This window comes from Pelophylax lessonae (genome assembly GCF_965119305.1).
Source record: "Pelophylax lessonae genome assembly, chromosome: 8".
NCBI lineage: Eukaryota > Metazoa > Chordata > Amphibia > Anura > Ranidae > Pelophylax > Pelophylax lessonae.
The window spans coordinates 100,906,812-100,927,171 of record NC_138775.1 but is presented as its reverse complement, the minus strand read 5'-3'; the positions used below and the strand labels follow the sequence as shown (position 1 = coordinate 100,927,171).

Here is a 20,360-nt window from a genome sequence, read left to right as displayed (position 1 = left end):
GTGACGGACTTATGTACAGTGACGGACTTGTATACAGTGACGGACTTGTATACAGTGACGGGCTTATGTGCAGTGACAGACTTATGTACAGTGACGGACTTTTATTCAGTGACGGACTTATATACAGTGACGGGCTTATGTGCAGTGACAGACTTATGTACAGTGACGGACTTGTATACAGTGACGGACTTGTATACAGTGACGGGCTTATGTGCAGTGACGGGCTTATGTGCAGCGACGGACTTATGGACACTGACGGACTTATGTACAGCAACGGACTTATATACAGTGACGGACTTGTATACAGTGACGGGCTTATGTGCAGTGACGGACTTATATACAGTGACGGACTTATGTGCAGTGACGGACTTATATGCAGTGACGGACTTATGTGCAGTGACGGACTTATGTACAGTGACCGGCTTATGTGCAGTGACGGACTTATGTACAGTGACCGGCTTATGTGCAGTGATGGACTTATGTACAGCGACGGACTTATGTACACTGACGGACTTATGTACAGCGACGGACTTATGTGCAGCGACGGACTTATGTGCAGTGATGGACTTATGTACAGTGACGGACTTATGTACAGCGACGGACTTATGTACAGTGACCGGCTTATGTGCAGTGATGGACTTATGTACAGCGACGGACTTATGTACAGTGACGGACTTATGTGCAGCGACGGACTTATGTGCAGCGACGGACTTATGTGCAGCGACGGACTTATGTGCAGTGACGGACTCGTATACAGTGACAGACTTGTATACAGTGACGGGCTTATGTGCAGTGACAGACTTATGTACAATGACTGACTTGTATACAGTGACGGACTTGTATACAGTGACGGGCTTATGTGCAGTGACAGACTTATGTACAGTGACGGACTTGTATACAGTGACGGACTTATATACAGTGACGGACTTATGTGCAGTGACGGACTTATATGCAGTGACGGACTTATGTACAGTGACGGACTTATGTGCAGTGACGGACTTATGTGCAGTGATGGCAATAACAGGGCACCCAGGTCATCGCCCGTCCTCAGTAGGAAACCACCACAGACCTTTGTGTGAAAAAGGCTTAAGACACTACCTATCTACACAACAGTTTGTGCTGGTAACAGATACTGTACCTGTCCACTTTTGTGGTTTAACTCCATGATAAAAATGCCAGAGTAACAAGGTGGTATTTAGCACTGCAACCCTTTCAATTTACTATCCAACATAGACCAGTAAAACAGGAAAAGTACAGCCATGTGTCTCACATCATCTTGACTTTGCCTGTTTGTTGCATGGAATAAATACTGAATTCCTTGAAGGAACTCCATTAAGAGAGATTAGTGGAACTTGCTGATGCTTTGACCTTATTGTTGTCTGAATCAACGACATGAAACAAGTACAGGGGTCTGTGGTGGCTTCCTAGTGAGGACGGGGAAGTTGGAAGATGTATTACTTTTCTACTTAGATCCTACATGGGAGATTGGTTGGAAAAGTGAAGTTCTGCCATATATAATTCTTGATGAAAACGTTATATGACTCACTACTTAATTTTCTATGAAGCCTTTTTTACCTACCCGAGGAACACTGAGCACCGAGGTGGAAACGCTGTTGTATTTTGAATAGTTTTTCAAATAGTTTTTGGAAATGTTTACTTTTATTCACTATTATTGTAAGTTTATGTTTGCAAGAATATAATTTTTAAAATTGAGATATTAACGGACATTTGCACATTATATAGATGGGGTTGGGGCATTTTTACATAAGTTCTGGTTTATATAGAACACCTTTACAGAAAAAAATGTAAAGGTGATTTGTAGAGGTGTACAGCCTCCCCACCCGCCGGTCCCCGCTGTACTTACCTAAGCTGTCAGGTTTCCTGCAGCCAGTGCAGTGGTCCTAAGATGTAAAGTCCTCACTTCTCCATGCGGCGCTCCCAGCACAGACCAGATTAATTCTGATTGGTCAGCGCTGTCACAGTGAATCAATCTGGGCCATATTAGAGGACAAAGAGTGTGAATTTCAATTCCCCGGACCACTGTACCAGCTGCAGGAGCCCTGGCAGCTTAGGATCCTGGGAGGTAAATTCATTGGGGACCAGGGGGTGCAGTACCATGCAAGCTCACCTTTACATATTTTCTCTAACGGTGAACTATCCCTTTAACCACTTCCGGACTGCCCATTGCATATATACTGCGGCACGGCGGCCCACCTGTGCAAAATCACGTATAGGTTCGTGATTTTGTGCAGGGATTCTCCGCTGGCCACCTGCGATCGTGCAGGGGAGTGCCAGAACGGCCGTCTGCCTATGTAAACATGGCAGATGGCTGTTCTGTCACAGAGGCAGAGAGAGATTTTGTGTTTCAGCTAAGCTGAAACACAGATCTCTCTTTTCCTCTAGCACATCCATCCACCACACAGTTAGAAAGCATTCCCTAGGAGCACACTTAACCCCTTCCCTGCCAGTGTCATTTATATAGTAACAGTCTTTTTTTTTTTTTTTTTTTGCACTGATCACTGTAGTGGTGTCACTGGTCCCAAAAAAGTGTCACTTAGTGTCAGATTTGTCAGCCGCAATGTAGCAGTCCCGCCACCATTACTAGTAAAAACAATAAAAAAATAAAAAGTCCATAAACCTATCCCATAGTTTGTAGACGCTATAACTTTTGCGCAAACCAAACAAAATACACTTATTAGGATTTTTGTTAACAAAAGTATGTAGCAGAATACACATTGGCCTGAGAGCCGGTTCACATTTGTGCGGCTGCGGCGTTCGCATGTAATGTCGGAGCGCACTGCTCCTTCATTACATGCGATCGGCTGTGCAGTGCGAGTTTAGCCATACACTTTGTATGGCTAAATTCGCACCGCAGCAAACACGCACAGGACCCTTTTATGCAGCCGCATCAGGATCGGATCGCACAGCGGTTCACACTTGTGCGATCCGATCCTGTGCGAACTGCAAGATCGCACTGCGATATGTGATCAAACTGGGGCGTATCGCATATGGCAGTGTGAACTGCCGGGGGTGCGTTTGCGATGCGGGAACAGGCTGCGGATTTGCAGCCTTCCCGCATCGCATAAGTGTGAACCGGGGCTAAATTGATGAAAAAATTTGATTTTTAAAATGTTTTTATTGGGAATATTTTATAGCAGAAAGTAAAGAATATTGTTTTTTTTTTTTCAAATTTGTTGGTATTTTTTTGTTTTTAGCACAAAAACTAAAAACCACAGAGGTGATCAAATACCACCAAAAGAAAGCTCTATTTGTGGGGGGGGAAAAAAAATACATCAATTTTATTTGGGTACAGCGTCCCACGACCGCACAATTGTCAGTTAAAGCAATGCAGTGCCGTATCGCAAAAAATGGCCTGGTCTTTAAGGGGGTAAAACCTTCAGGAGCTGAAGTGGTTAAAGGACATTCATTTAAGCCCTTTGACTTCCACAGGTTTATCAGCTGAAGAAATAACATGATGTTACCCCAACTTCTGTGGCTCCAGGTCCCATCGTAGCCATGGGGTTAATGTCAGATTTTGTAGCTGTAGTTTTTGTTTCAGAAACATGTTGTAAATTAAAAGTGCGTTTAACCAATACTATATAAAGTTTGTGCTTCTTTTTCAGCTCGTCTTCCTTATCTGTGCATTTGTCACAGTTTATCTCATCTATATGAAGTTCCCCAAGACGTATGATAGTGGAAACGATACATTTCGCCTGGAGTTTCTGCTGGTACCAGTTGTTGGGCTGTCATTCCTAGAAAACTATGAGTTTACACCTCTGGAGGTAAGAAATACTGCCTAGGAAATACAGTTTTAGTTTTAACTAAAATTGGAAGTCTTAATTCAGAGTACAGCTATGCATAGTCTGGAGCTGAGGATGAGGTTTTCTTTTAATACAGCATAGCTGTACCTATAATGCTACACTAGATGGCAGTAGTTTTCACATAACTGTGTATTAGGGAGCAGACCTGTTCACATTTAAAGCTTCACATGACGGTCCGATGTGTAATTCAGGTATGATGTGGTGTTTGCCAGAAAAGTGTGCTTTATTTTGGTGGGCTAGTCTGGTTTGGGAGCCAAAGTAATTATCATAATCATACAGTACAATACACTGGCTGAATATTCCTAGACTCTGGGTTATAGGCTAGTACCTTCAGGTGGTTGGACACTGGCAAAGCTTTGTTGGATATATCCTCCTTGGCCTACCCCTATAACCCTACCACACTCTGTGAGACTTCAGTTTTTACTAGTGTCCTAAGGTGCTGGACCTCTTCTCCCTTGCTACTTTGCAAGCTGTACCTGGACCTAACACTATGGGGAGGGTCTGTAATGTTGCTTTGCGCATTGTGTCCTGCATGGGTGCTTACCCTGGCACATGGTGCAACACTTTTAATTAGCTGCAGGTTGCTATACAGCTCCAGGACTGTGGTCCATCCCTATGGAATCCAGAGCAACCCTGGGGAGGGATTACCGACTGTGAAGGGTAAAGCATGGATCCCTGAATAGGGACCAGAGACAAGGACAGGTAAGGCAGGTTTACCCTACTGGATACTGTAGCCTCAATTATTACAGGTTTCATAAATAGTATTTATTCCTAATTTAAGACTTTCAGGAAACTGGGAATTATGTTTGAAAATAATCAATTTGTTAAACTTTTCAAACTTGGCAGTAAAATTCCACAATTCAGAGCATAGGCTCAGGTGGGTGACTAGATGTTACATCACACCACAGGTCACTTTTTCAGTCACTTCAGCCTACAGCCCCATGAGGTACTTAGGCACTTCGTACTACCTTTGATACAGGGCGATCTACACCTGGTACTGCTTCAGACATGCTTAACCCATTTCTGCACCATACTCCATGAGTTCCCCATAGGGAAATGCCCTCACCAACAGCACGCAACGATTTGGTGTGGCAGATTTTTCAAAAGTAGTGCATGCAGGACTGTTTGTGCAGTCTGGTGCAAATTGTATGGGCTGCCAAGTTACACTGCAGGGGGGCGCATAGAAATCGCACAGGAATGCCAAACATTTTCCTGTCCGATTCTGGTGTGAATTAGCCCTCAATCAAGTTAGAACAACAAAAACTATTGTAAATATGGTTATGATCAAAGGATTGCGTGATGGCTTTCAGCCTAATATGAATCAGTGATTTAGGAATCTGAAGGAAGCCAACTTGGACTGAAGACATCTTTAATGCTTTCCTGTGAGTTGCTGGATGATATGTGTGTAGATCATAGCGATGATTTGGATTTTTGGACATCAGTGTCCTGCTTTTATTGTGTGGGTGATTGGTGTTAGGGTAGCATTGAATATTGCATTTGTTTTAAAGGATAATAGCCTTTAATGTTGCCTATATTCACTCTTTTTTCCTTTTTTCTTTTAATAAACTTAAAACAATTCATTTAGTTTATGTTCAACCATATTAGTGGTAGTAAAATCTACAATTAGATTGAAAGAGTTGTGAATATCTTATATGCCAACTGTACTTTTCGTTGTGACCATTATTTTATGCTTCCTAGATCCTCTGGACCTTTTCCATTTATCTGGAATCTGTGGCCATTCTGCCACAGCTTTTCATGATAAGCAAGACAGGGGAAGCGGAATCGATCACCACGCACTACCTCTTCTTTCTGGGGCTCTATCGGCTGCTCTATTTGGCCAACTGGATTTGGCGTTACCACACAGAGAATTTCTATGACCAGATAGCTGTCGTGTCTGGAGTTGTGCAGACCATCTTCTACTTTGACTTCTTCTACCTCTACATAACTAAAGGTAAGGATGTCACAGAACTAGCAAAATAGATAAAGGGAAGCACCAAAAATGGACATAAAGCAGGAGTGCTTACTCTCATTACCTGGTTTGCAATTCTGCTCTTCTTTCCTTCAAAGCTGAATTTCAGGTATAGAAGTTTTTACATAGGTCCATTGGTAATGTAAGTATGTCTCGTACCTGTGGAATGCCCATGCAGGCTGGAAATCACTGTAGTTGGCACCACTATTACAGTATTCCACATTAGCTTCTATGTTACATTGCAGAGACACTGCGCTGCTACTTACTGAACACAGAAGTTTGTCCACTCAGCACGGGTGCCATTCAGAGAACACTTTGCTTTTTCTCAACGAATGCAAAATGTTTTCTGATTGGATGAGGTGCAGATTATGACATCATCACCCCCCTCAGAGCACTTTACATTAAACGAGAGAAAGCAAAGCTCAGCACTGGACCTGCATGCTAGTGGAGATTACTCTAGTCGCGATGCCTACTATATGATATATGGAGGTATCTATTACATTTTTTTGTTCTGCTTGCTGGGTGTGTGAAAGACATGTATACAAGCTTGGCCAGCTTTCTTTTACAGATTATATCCAGTGAATCTTTGAACTGTTACTTTGTGCTGGCAGTTCCAGCCATTTTAACTGCATCCCGCCTGGCCTATAGACAAATGATGGCCAGGTGGGAGCTCTCTTGTTCTGGGTGGACGCCATATGATATCTTCCCCAGAACGCATCTCACGCAGGCCCCACAGGCCATGCTGCAGCACAATCTGTCACCCACTGTGTCCACCTGACACTGCCGATGGCAGATCAGTGTACCAGCCCACTGCCAGTACCATGTGATCGCTGTGATCAATCACAGCAGATCAAATGACAGTTGTACACAATGGATGGCTTTATTCAAATTACAGTGATAACAGTGATGTGTGGTAACAGTGATCAAATGGCACAGACAGGGCTAATCACAATAGTAAACACTGAATCAATGCATTTCATTCACAGAAAATGGTTGCTTATAACTGTGAAATGTTATAGGCAATCACAATGTGTAAAAAAAATAAATCCTGATCACCTCCCCAGAGTACTACAGTACATTTACTATGGGATCACTGTATTTTTTTTATTTTTTCACATACGGTCACCAGTCAGCGTCCCTAATCACCGCCACACCAGTTATTTGAGGACGCTGTACAGCACCAGTGACAGTATGTAAAAATAAAAACCTTTTTTTAAATTTCTTTATTTTTAAAAAATTGTGACAAAAGAAATTACAACTTTAAAAGACTCACCATGCCTCTTACTAAATACTGTTTACTGTCCACTTTCCAAAAAGGGGTAATTTGTACTGTATTTATACTGTCTTGGCATTTTCGGGCCTTAAGAAATGAGATAGGGTGTCAGTACATCAGGATTGATCAATTTTTTCGGGATATACACTCACCGGCCACTTTATTAGGTACACCTTGCTAGTACCGAGTTGGATTCCCTTTTGTCTTCAGAACTGCCCTCATTTTTCATGCCTTAGATTCAACAAGGTGTTGTAAACATTCTTTAGAGATTTGGTCCATATTGACATGATAGCATCACGCAGTAGCTGCAGATTTGTTATCTGCACATCCATGATGCGAATCTCCTGTTCCACCACATCCCAAAGGTGCTCTATTGTATTGAGATCTGGTGACAATGGAGGCCATTGGAGTACAGTGAACTTATTGTCGTGTTCAAGAAACCAGTTTGTGATGATTTAAGCTTTGTGACATGGTGCATTATCCTGCTGGAAGATGGGTACGCTGTAGGCATAAAGGGATGGAAATGGTCAGCAGCAATACTCAGGTAGGCCGTGGCGTTTAAACAATGCTAAATTGGTACTAAGGGGGCCCAAAGTTTGCCAAGAAACTCTTCCCCACACTATTACACAACCAGCCTGAACCGTTGATACAAGGCAGGATAGATCCAGGCTTTCATGTATTTTACGCCAATTTTAACCCTATCATCTGAATGTTGCAGCTGAAATCGACTCATCAGAGCAGGCAACGTTTTTCCAATCTTCGATTGTCCAATTTTGGTGAGCTTATGCAAATTTTAGCCTCAGTTTCCTGTTCTTAGCTGACAGGAGTGGCACAGGGTGTGGCCTTCTGCTGCTATAGCCCATCTCTTTCAAGGTTCGATGTGTTTTACGTTCAGAGATGGCATTCTGCAAACCTTGGTTGTAACGAGTAGTTATTTGAGTTACTGTTGCCTTTCTATCATCTTCCCATTCTCCTCTGACATCAACAAGGCTTTTTTGTCCACACAACTGCCGCTCACTGGATATTTTCTCTTTTTTGGACCTTTCTCTGTAAACCCGGAAGATAGTTGAGTGTGTAAACCCGAGTAGATCAGCAGTTTTTGAAATACTTAGACCAGCCCGTCTGGCACCAGCAACAATGCCACACTTAAAGTCACTTAAAATGTAACTCCACTTACATCGGAAAAAAATAGGAAACAAAGAAAAAATATTTAGCCTATACAATTGCAACACAAGTCATATTCGAATTAAATGTTAATAAGAATTACCTTTTTTCTGTAACATGCAATGCAATATGGCTACCTGGAGGTGATCTCTACACAGAATGTGTACAGAACGCCCCCCAAAAACATAATTTCTCTTACGTCCTCCGACAGTCGCCGCCTCTTCATATTCGTCACATATGGGGTATTAGACTTTGCTCCGAAGGAGTAGCTAGGCAACAGAATATGTTAACAATAAAGCTTTAACATATCCCACCCTCAAGGGGTGGTCCCCTCAGTCAATACCCTCCTACTTCCTGCAACCATATCTCAGTTTTAATGTCTAGCTTGTCAGGAGTGGCTGGCTCTCTCTGTGCTGGGACTTTTTGTCCCAGACTCTTTCTTCTTTTTAATATTTTATTTGAGTTTTTTCTCTACCTTTACTTAGCTGTTGTTTTTGTCAGCATTAGTTAGTTCTTCGGACGAAGAGGATCATGCGGACTGGGTCTCGGGCTGATCCCCCTGATCGCAGGTCGTGGGTCAGTGGCTTCCCAGTCTGCCATCGAGCGTTCAGCCAGGTAACGCTCCTGGCACGGTGAACGACCCATCCCTGTTCGGTGCAGGGATGTTTGGTGAGGTGGCTACCTCACCGGACGCTGTGCGGTTTCTTAACCGCCATTGTGTGCGTCTTGAATTGCGACTCTCCCTGCCTCATGTGCAGCGGCTTGTTCGCCTGTGCGGGTTCCCCACGCCATATGAGGTAAGTGTGTCTATGTGGGGACCTGTCTGTCTGGGGGGGGTCTCAGTCTGGGACTGTGTAACCTGCCTTTAAATCACACTGCTTGTCTCCCTATCTCTCGGCTGCATGCTGTGGGCTGCAAGGGGGGGGGGGAGCTGTATGACACTGTGTGTGTCAGGCTGGGCAGTGTGGGAAGCTGTGTGCTGTGGGGCATGTTTTTAATGGCATGTTGGGGCATATACAGCGATCGCTGCGGCGATCTAACATGTATCCATATAATGGGATGAAATTGTGTGTGTTTTTATGCACTGTGGAGCGGCGGTTTCGGCGCCAAACGACGCCATTTTACCGGCGCCCGCTCCGGCCGCATGGTTTACATGCACGGCGGCCATTTTCTTGTAGCCTCCATAGGCTTACATAGAGCGCCCTGGCAGCATCACTTCCTTTTTCCTGGAACACCGGTCGAGGCAGCAGCAGCAGCGGGGTCTCCTCAGGTTTTATCCTTCTATTCCTGTTGTCCATTGCCTGTATTCAGTCTGTATATTCCCTGTGGGGGTCTCATTGTGCCTGAGTGTGTGCGGTGGGCTGCGCTTACCGCGCTTGCTGAAAGGGGGCAGTTAACCCTTGGTTGTCTGGCGTACAGGGGCAATGGATTCTCAGGAGGGCAAGTTTCCCACAGTATTGGTGGAAAGCCAGGGGACCGCTGTTTCCCCCCCAGGGGGGGATTTAGCCGCTATTGTGGCTGGCCTTGCTGCCCAGGTGCAAATGCTGGTGGCTGCTCAATCTACTAAACGGCCCAGAGTTACTCTGTCCTCCGATTCTGAGGGTGAAGGTGATGGGGCTGTTCTGGCAGGGACCTCCCTATCGGGGTCCCGCTCCTCTCTTGATCTAGTGGCGGACAATGCCACGGCGGTGGCCTACATCAACCACCAAGGGGGCACCAGGAGTGCCCGAGCGGCTCGAGAAGTGGCCGACATTCTGTCTTGGGCCGAGACTCATGTCCCGGCGATAACGGCGGTTCACATTCCGGGAGTGGAGAACTGGCAGGCGGACTATCTGAGTCGCCAGACCCTGGATCAGGGGGAATGGTCTCTCCATCCGGCTGTCTTCCAGATGTTGTGCGCGAAGTGGGGTCTTCCAGATGTGGACCTGTTCGCGTCTCGCCTCAACTACAAGGTGAAGAGGTTCGTGGCAAGGACGCGCGACCCTCGGGCAGACGAGTCGGACGCGTTAGTGGCCCCGTGGCATCAGTACAGGCTGATGTACGCGTTTCCACCGATTCAGTTGCTGTCCCGGTTCCTTCGCAGGTTACACTCGGAACGCAGCACGGTGATTCTTGTGGCACCGGACTGGCCTCGCCGGTCCTGGTACGCAGACCTCGTGAATCTGGCGGTCGACGCCCCCTGGCGTCTGCCTCTTCGGGACGATCTACTGTCTCAAGGACCGATTTACCATCCTGCTTTACAGTCGCTGGCTTTGACGGCCTGGCTGTTGAGACCGAGGTCCTGAAGGAGAAGGGTCTCTCTCCAGAGGTTGTTCATACCTTGATCAACGCGAGGAAGTCTTCCTCGGGAAAGGTTTATTACCGTACTTGGAAGGCCTATTTTGCCTGGTGTGAGTCCAGGGGGTTTTCACCCCGCACGTACTCGTTTTCCCGTGTGCTGTCTTTCCTTCAGACGGGTGTCGATCAGCGTTTGGCGCTGGCTACGATAAAGGGTCAGGTGTCTGCGCTGGCCGTTCTGTTTCAACGTCCCGTGGCTTCCAACTCCTTGGTTGGCACTTTTATTCAGGGTGTGCGGCATCTAGTTCCTCCTAGGAGGGATCCTTTGCCCCCTTGGGACTTGAATCTAGTCCTATCTGTGTTACAACGTGCTCCTTTTGAACAGATCAGGGAGATCTCGTTGTCTATGTTGTCCAAAAAGGTCGCCTTTTTGGTGGCGATCACTTCGGCTCGCAGAGTGTCGGAACTGGCGGCTTTGTCCTGCAAGTCTCCGTACCTGGTTGTTCATTTGGATAAGGTGGTCTTGCGACCTAATCCTTCTTTTCTGCCGAAACGAGTTTCGGAATTCCATCTTAACGAGGATATTGTTTTGCCTTCGTTGTGCACGAAGCCTAAACATCCAAAGGAGGTGAGATTGCATTCTCTGGATGTTGTTCGGGCGATTAGGGTTTACCTTAAATCGACTGAGTCTTTTCGAAAGACGGACTCCTTGTTTGTTCTTCAAGAGGGTCCTCGGAAGGGCATGGCGGCTTCCGCCTCTACCATTGCCAAATGGATCAGGCAGACCATTGAACAGGCCTATGCCTTGCAGGGGAAGGTTCCCCCTGTGCCTGTGAAGGCGCACTCTACTAGATCTCTGAGTACGTCTTGGGCCTGTCGTCATGGGGCTTCTGTAGCCCAGGTGTGTAAGGCGGCGACTTGGTCGACCGTACACACTTTCACAAAATTCTACAAAGTAGATGTTCAGGCATCGGCGGATGCTTCCTTTGGCCGCAAGGTTCTTAGTGCGGCTGTTCCCTAGGGTCCCTTGTTGGGGACTCCTGGCTGTTGGGATAAGTTTTGTATCCCCTGGTTTTTTGTCTTTTCCTGGGTTGTTGCTCCTGTTGAGCACTTATTTTTGCTGTTGCCCAGCTGGTTTCCTTCCTTTGGTAAGGTTCCTTTCTTTGCTGTGGAGACTGCGTTGCCTTTCGGCGCGGATGCGTTTCCCACCCCTCATGTTTGCACTGCTTTGGGACGTCCCCATATGTGACGAATATGAAGAGGCGGCGACTGTCGGAGGACGTAAGAGAAAACGGAATTTTTGTAAAATCTTACCTGTAAAATTCCTTTCTCTGAGTCCTCCGACAGTCGCCGCCCCCGCCCCTCTTTTGGGGTTTGAATGTATACTCTACTGCTATTCCACTAAAACTGAGATATGGTTGCAGGAAGTAGGAGGGTATTGACTGAGGGGACCACCCCTTGAGGGTGGGATATGTTAAAGCTTTATTGTTAACATATTCTGTTGCCTAGCTACTCCTTCGGAGCAAAGTCTAATACCCCATATGTGACGAATATGAAGAGGCGGCGACTGTCGGAGGACTCAGAGAAAGGAATTTTACAGGTAAGATTTTACAAAAATTCCGTTTTCTCTTTCTTTCACTGACGGACACAGCTTCATGTCTTCTAGATCCTTAGGCGGAAACAATTTTGGTTACGCCCCTGAGGCAGTCCCATGGGGTATACCATCACTTCCTGCTAAAGGACTTCAGTTTTTCTGCCTAGTCAGGAGTAAGGACCTGGCTCTCTGCTGGGATCTGCGGTCCTGGCATTTTTTCCTTTTTAAATGGAATTTTTTTCTTTTCTCTTTGTTATTTTCTCTTTCTGTGTGAACTACAATCGACAGCTGGACTGAGCGATGCACTGGATATTCTAGTCTGGCCTGCAAGCGCGACCCAACTATTAGCTCCGCGCTGGGTTGGCCGCGACATAGGCCCACTGGACGGGGGCTGGTCGGCGAGTGAAACACCTTGCGGGTTCACATAGCCCTGGTCACAACAGTCATGATCAGAGTCGCAGCGTAGCTCTGGCACCCCTATTCCAAGATGGTGTGATGGACTGCCGGGAGTGGTGCCTGCCTAATGCCAAAGTGTGGTGAGTAGTGTCCCCCCTATTTTCTCTAGGAATTGCTGGGGTGGTCGCGAGCCCTCCTTGGGGATGGTAGGCCCCCCATGTGTCCTTCCTCTCCTCACATTTTCACCCCTCTCCCTAGCAGGATTTCCCCTGCATGGCCATCCTCACCTGCCCCCCTGTCCCTCTCCCTAGTCCCCTTTTGGGGTGCACGGGTGTTTTTTTTTTTTTGGGCGGGGGGGCTAACTTGGTGCTGGGCCGGAGGGTGGTGGGTGTGTGCCGCTGGCCGCCCCCTTTTAGGGGTGCCGGCACTTTTTCCGCTGCGGGGGGGTCCCTAGGGGGCTCCCCCCTGCTGGACTGTTACTTCCCCGGGGTCCCACGTGGTGCAGCCATTTTGCCATGGATGGTTTTCACTAGCCTCGGTGGCCATTTTTGTGTAGTCCGGCGGCCATGTTTTGGGTTTCCCTGTGTAATCTATAGCGCCGGCCATTTTCTTGTGGTCCTATGCGGTGACATACAGCAGGGGCCTCTAGTGTCAGCTTCGGCGCTTCCTCTCCCTCTTTGATCGCGGTGTGGCAGGTTGTTTGGCGCTCCCCAGCTCTGGGGTGGTGAATCTCTGTGGGTTATACGATCCTTCCTCTGCTACATACAGCACCGCGGGAGCGCTGATACTTGTGGTGCTTTGAGCGGTGTGCAGGGTTTTTTTTCTTTTGTGCACAGTGCGGCCTCAATTTATCCATGGAGCCCCTGGAACGTGTATCACCACCTGACCCAATCCTTGAAGCTGCGGGACCCTCTGCGTCTCAGTCTACCCTGGCGGCCATGACGGCGGCCCTGCAGTCACTTGTGTCAAAGGTTGTTATGGCCCAGCCTAGCTAGAAGCGCCCCCTGCCTTCACCTGTATCCTCTGCCTCCTCAGAGTCCGAGGTGGATTTGGCCACCGCCGGACGCGAGTCAGTCCACTGGGTCTGCGTCCACGCACCCTGAGTGCTCTAACAGTGAGGATGAATCCTCTTCTTCTGCAGCCGTGCATGAAAAGGCGCTGGTAGAAGCATTGATTGTGTCGGTGCAGGAAACTTTAAAGTTGGAGGACTCAGCTAATGCTGAGTCGGCAGGGCTGGGTTCAGTTTGGCACCCGCAGATCTTCTAAAATTACTAAGGTGTTCCCCTTTCCTGCCTATTTTGACGAGATTGTCGCTAGTCAGTGGGGATCCCCTAAATGCATGGTTGGAATACCTAAGCGTTTCGCTAGGAGATATCCATTTGAGGAGTCTCTCCTGAAGAAACTGACGATTCCACCGTCGGTGGGCTCTCAGGTTTCCAGGCTAAATAAGGCCACACTTTTGCCGGTGAAGGATTCTCCATCCTTTAAGGATCCTGTGGACAAGAGAGCTGAGGCTCTGGTTCGTTACCTTTTCACTGTGGCAGGTTCAATGTTGAGACCGGTGTTTGCTATCACCTTGGTATCCCAGACCTAAACGGAATGGGCAAAGATTTTAGGCCAGGATCTGGAAGGGGGTCAACTCCTTCCTGAGCTGCCGGATCAGTTGATCCAGAGGCTACAGTACATTTGTGATGTATCTTTGGATGTGGCTCCCTTGGCTGGCAGGGTATCCATGACGGCATTGATTTTTCGCCGCATGATTTGGTTGAAGTACTGGTTGGCCGACCAGGCTTCTAAAAAGGTGCTGACTGATTTACCTTTTGTAGGTGACCGTTTGTTCTGTGCCTGCATGGAGGAGATCATTAAGGGCCTTATGGGAGGTAAGAGTACATTACTTCAGCAGGTTGCTAGGGGTAAGGAACCTCGTCGTAAATGTGGTCCTTTTTTTCTCGGCTCACAAGTTGCCCTTTCGTCCATCTGGATCGCAGGATAAGGGATGAAACCCACCCGTAACTTTGCAGGAGGCTCCAAGAGACCCTGGAATGGTAAGTCAAAAGCGGGCACTACTGCTTTCACAGACAAGCCTTCCCCAGCCTGAAGGGGCGCCCTCACCCGCAGCTGGGGTGGGGGGACGTCTTTGCTTCTTTCCGAATCCATGGACCTTGCTCATTCAGGACAAATGGGTCCACGAGTTGATTTGGTTTGGCTACAAGATTGAGTTTTGATCCTTGCCTCCGGCAAGCTTCTTTCCTTCCAACGTATGCCTGTTTCACGATCAGCTGCAGGGCTTCTATGGGGCAGTGCAGGACCCGTTAGCACAAGGAGTCATTGTGCCAGTTCCAGAGTCGGAATGTTTTCAAGGTTTTTATTCAAATCTGTTTACCGTTCCCAGGAAGGAAGGCAAGGTTCGCCCGATCTTGGACCTCAAGGCTCTGAACCACTTTGTGCGTGTTCAGAAATTTCGGATGGAGTCCATCCGCATGGTAGTGGCTTTCCTTCATCAAGGTGATCTTCTGGCTTCTATCGATCTCAAGGATGCTTACCTTCATATTCCAGTATGTCGGGCATCAGCCTTTTCATTGTTTTGCCGTGGGCGAGGAGCATTATCAATTTGTGGTGTTATCTTTTGGTCTCGTTTCAGCTCCTCAGGTGTTCACAAGGTTTTGGCCCCAGTGTTGGCCTTGCTTCGGCAGAAGGGCATTGCAGCACTAGGTTACCTGGACAATTTGCTTCTGCGTGCAGAGTCTTCTTTGGCTCTAGAAATCAACTTGGACATTATTGTGCTAACTCTACTGAAGAATTTTCAGAAATCAGCTTTGACTCCTTCCACACCCGCCCAATCCGAGTACTCCCCATTAATCACCACCCTCTGGAGGTTTAGGGATAATGGTTTTTTTACCCAGAGGTGTTTCATCAGCTGTTTCTCCGGTGGGGGACCCCCGATGTGAACCTGATGGCCTCCCGTCTCAACAGGGAGGTGCGGAGGTTAGTGTCAAGGTCTGGGAATCCTCTGGCCGACAAGTTCATCTGGCTCAACCAGTAAAAAACAAAAAAACAGTAAAGAAAACCCAACCATACAATCCCATATACACAATCCTATACCCGAAGTTGATCTAGAGGAAGGCGAAAAAACCCCAGCAAAGCATGATCTAATTTGCTACAGCAGGGAAAAAAAATTCCTTCCTGATCCGCCGAGAGGCAATCGGATATTCCCTGGATCAACTTTACCTATAAATTTGAGTACCCATTTATATTGTGTACACCTAGGAAAGAATCCAGGCCTTTTTTAAAGCAATCTAGTGAGCTAGCCAGAACCACCTCTGGAGGGGGTCTATTCCACATTTTCACAGTTTGGATAGCCTACGTTACTTGGTGTGAGTCTTGGGGGGTTTCTCCCCTTTCCTTTTCTGTGTCTCGTCTGTTGGAGTTTCTACAACTAGGTATAGATCAACGTTTGGCTCTGGGCGCCATCAAGGGCCAGATTTCCGCTTTGGACATATTTTTCCAAAGACGGTTGGCGGTGAAGTCCTTGGTTCACACCTTTGTGCAGGGAGTTTGCCATCTGGCTCCTCCGGTGTGATCCCTGGTACCTCCGTGGGATCTCAATTTGATACTGTCGCTACTTCAAAAGCCTCCTTTTGAAAACATTCATTATCTTCCTTTGCTCACTCTGTCGCAGAAGGTGGCCTTTTTGGGTTGCAGTTGCAGAGGCTCCCGCCTCTTGAGGAGGTATTTTTTTCCTGGTGGTGAGCTCCAGTTGTTCCTGGTTGAGCTCCTGTTTTACCTGGTTGGATATGTTTAGCCTTGTTGGGAATTATATGTGTTGCTCTGTTTTTTTCCCACCCCTCATGTTGACACTGCTTTGGGATATCCCAAGGGTCTAGAAGACATGGAGCTGTTTCCGTCAGTGAACGAAAGAGAAAACTGGATTTTTGTCTTACCGTAAAATCCTTTTCTCTGAGGTTCACTGACGGACACAGCACCTGCCCCTCTGTTGGGTTGAGTTATGTATTCTTCTGACACTGCTTGTTACAAACTGAATTCCTATAGCAGGAAGTAAGGGTATACCCCCTAGGACTGCCTCAGGGGCATAACCAAAATTGTTTCTGCCTAGTCCTACTCCTGAAGAGAGAGCAACAAATGCCCAAGGGTCTAGAAGACATGGAGCTGTATCTGTCAGTGAACCTCAGAGAAAATAATTTTACGGTAAGACAAAAATCCAGTTTTCCTGCTTGTTTGATTGTGTCACTGATTTTCACAGAAGAAGTCTGCCCTAAGATACAAGTCAGATTTCAGGCATCCCCTGCAACAAAAATGTCATTTTTGGAGAGATACTCCCAATAGGAAATCACGTCTAAAGCTTTCCTCATTAGAGCCATGCAGGTGCAGCAACTGATTGATAATTATGAAACCAATCCCATTAGATTCACTTTCCCTCATGGATACAGACAAACACACAAGGATTTCTTCAGAATAACAAAAGGTAGGAATCTGCAACAAAGTTTGGTAAAATCCCTGTAATGTACAAAGATCACCCAGAGGGGAATGTTTTTTTCTTAACAAAAGTGGAGTTACTCTTTAAATCCCCTTTCTTCCCCATTCTGATGCTCGGTTTGAACTTCAACAAGTTGTCTTCTTAATACATTGAGTTGCTGCCATGTGATTGGCTGATAAGCAATTTGTGTTACCAAGCAATTGAACAGGTGTACCCTAATAAAGTGGCTGGTGAGTGTATGTGTGTGTGTGTATATATATATATATATATATATATATATATATATATATACACATATAAAAGATTGTAAATTCCTACAGACTAAATAATATACACTGACTTTCACCAGAGAAATGTAGCAGTATACATTTTGGCCTAAATTTATTAACCACTTAAGCCCCGGAAGATTTTACCCCCTTCCTGACCAGGGTTTTTTTGCGATTTTTTACTGCGTGACTTTAACGGACAATTGCGCGGTCATGCGACACTGTACCTAAACGAATTTGACATCCTTTTTTTCCCACAAACGGAGCTTTCTTTTGGTGGTATTTGATCACCTGTGCGATTTTTTGATCATGCGCTATAAACAAAAAAAGAGCGTAAATTTTGCAAAAATAACAATATTTTTCACATTTTTTTATATGTAATTCCCCCCAAAAAAAATGTAAAAATCAAAATTTTTTAACATTTTTGGCCAATTTGTTTTATGCTACATATGTTTGGTAAAAAAAAAATCGCAAAAAGCGTATTTTGATTGGTTTGCGCAAAAGTTATCGCGTTTACTAACAAAGGGAAAGATTTTTGTCATTTTTGGTGGTTTTTTTTTTTTAACGAGTAATGGCGGCGATCTGCGATTTTTTTTGTGGGACTGCGACATTGTGGCGGACAGATCGGACCCTTGACTGACATTTTTGACACTTTTGGGGTTACCAGTGACATTACTGCAGTAATCAGTGCTATACATATGCACTGTTACTGTAAAAATGACACTGGCAGGGAAGGGGTTAACTGTTTGGAGAGGGAGGGGTTAAGTGTGTCCTAGGGGCGTGATTCTAACTGTGCTGGGACATGTCTACTATTGTAAAAACAGAGATCAATGGTTCTACATAGTAGAACCGTCTGATCTCCGTTTTTACACAGGGTAGAATGACAGGTGGCTTGTTTACATTAGCCGCCTGCCTTTCTCCCTCTCTACCGACGATCGGCGAGTGACCGGCGGACATCGGGTCCGCCGGTCACACGCACTGACTGCTTCGTGAATGAGCCGCGGCGGGCGCGCGCCCGCTATTGGCTCACAAGTCGGTGACAGGCTAGTGACGTATATATACATCACTTTGCCTGCCCGGGGCTGACCGCCGCAGTATATTTACTTGCGGCGGTCGGCAAGTGGTTAAGAAAGATTATTTGTAAAATTATACGTAATATATATAATGTAAACCAAGAAAAATGATTTTTGTTTTTTCAAAATTTTCCATCTTTTTCGTTTATTTAACAAAAAATAAAAAACCCAATGGTGAATATATACCACCTAAAGAAAGCTCTATTTGTGTGAAAAAAATTATAAAAATTTCAAATGGGTACAGTGTTGCATGAATGCGCAATTGTAATTCAAAATGTGACAGCGCTGGAAATTGGCCTGGGCAGGAAGGATGTATAAGTGTCCAGTATTGAAGTGGTAAAGAGAAAAAGCTACAATTAGGTTTATGCAAGAATATGAATATTCAGTCCTAATTTATCACAAATTTTGCTGTCTTGCTTATCAAAGATAATTTTTTTCTTCCCTGTTTATCTTTATTTTCTCTGTGTCTGACATTTCAGCTGTTTTACAGAGTAAGAGGTCACCTGACCTTGAATAGTTTCCCAGCTATTGAGTCTGCAATAAATAAGGGGCCAGATATAAACATTTCATAAGTATTGCACAATTCTAATATTTAATATACATTTTTTTTGTTTTCTTTAAGAAATCAGTATAGTTTAATATTGACAGATACTTTATGCTCTAAGGTAAAGTCTGATTTTTGTGATATTGCTTCACTTACAGTTCTTCGCGGAAAGAAACTGAGTCTTCCAATGCCAGTGTAAAGGAACAGGATTTCAGTTAATAGAGCAATGGACTTAAAGTAACAGAGTGCAGTTTCACTCCTAATGAAGTGTGCTCTGTAACTTCTTCCACAATGGAGCCAAAATGGTACACTTGTTTGCTGTTTTTTTCTTCTTTTACTGGTCAAGTGTAATAAAAATATATTTGTAATACATACTGTAAATATCTTTATATATATATATACAAAAAAAACTACCAGTGGTGTCTTCTATCTTAGTGCATTGGAAGTCGACTGGGTTGTGATGTCACTGTGTGGGTTTTAAATGGCAAAGCTTCTCGCTGTTTGTAAAAATATGAAAGCAATAATAATTAGGTAATCTGAAAATGTTTTTTGTGCTCATTTACATGAGTGACAGCCCTTGCCGCCCCTTTGAAAAGCAGTCCACAGTGGATTGCTTTTTATAGGGCAGTTGACAGGCGACTGGAAGGCGATATGTTGACTCCTCTGCGCTTGTTTGAACCCTGAAAAGTCTGCACCATCACAACATAACCACATTCATTGCACAGTGATTGCAATGTGGCCCCATTCACTTAAATGGTTTGCATTTGGCAGTGGTACTGCCTGACAAAATGTGACTGGGAGTATATATTTTGCCACAGCAAAAGAACAGCCCCCTCTGGCCGCTGTGTTGGGAAGGGGGTGGTAAAACTGTGACTCAGCGCCTATTTTTACTGCCCCATGGCCACAAGTGTAAACCAGCCCTTAGGCATAATCTGATGATTATCAAAATAAAAGATATAAATGGAAGGGATGTAAAGGGCCCTTTCACACGGCTGTCCGATCAGGTCCGCCTGTCAGTTTTTCAGGCGGACCTGATCAGACCCTCCATTTACCCCTATGGAGAGGCAGATGTCAGCGGTGACATGTACGCTGATACCCGCCGCTATCTGATCCTGTCTGCAAACAGATGGTGGTCCTATTTTCCATCCATCTGGAAAATCGGATATAATTGGATGAAAATGGACAGGTGGTCTGTTTTCACCCAATCGTGCCTTAGAGGAAAGCAGGACTGTGTCCGTCTCCCTTCTGCACAGTGAGTGGAGATGGACCTGTCATCCGGCTACTCAGCAGGGGGATCAGCAGAGATCTCGCAAAACAGAGGTGCCCGCGTAAAAAGGGGCCCTACTTTGTGAAAGATTAAAATAGAAGTAAGGCCAAAGCTATTTTTGTCCATACTTCTATGAATCACAGGAGTTCACTTCGTTCTGCACTACTGTGACCCTTTTTCAGCAGGGCTTTGCATATATAAAGGAAGAGCAATATCTCACC

At 45.8% G+C, this 20,360-nt stretch overlaps 1 protein-coding gene across 1 annotated transcript in view; it reads left to right on the top strand.

Moving 5' to 3' along the window:
• Positions 1-19,261, top strand: part of KDELR3 (KDEL endoplasmic reticulum protein retention receptor 3) — a 45,153-nt gene extending 25,892 nt beyond the window's left edge. The window contains exons 3-5 of the mRNA XM_082265899.1: positions 3,624-3,782; positions 5,520-5,772; positions 19,031-19,261. Of these exons, the coding sequence (XP_082122025.1) occupies positions 3,624-3,782; positions 5,520-5,772; positions 19,031-19,071 (453 nt within the window). The 3' untranslated portion in view covers positions 19,072-19,261. The remainder of the gene's footprint in view (positions 1-3,623; positions 3,783-5,519; positions 5,773-19,030) is intronic.
• Positions 19,262-20,360: the final 1,099 nt, after the last annotated feature.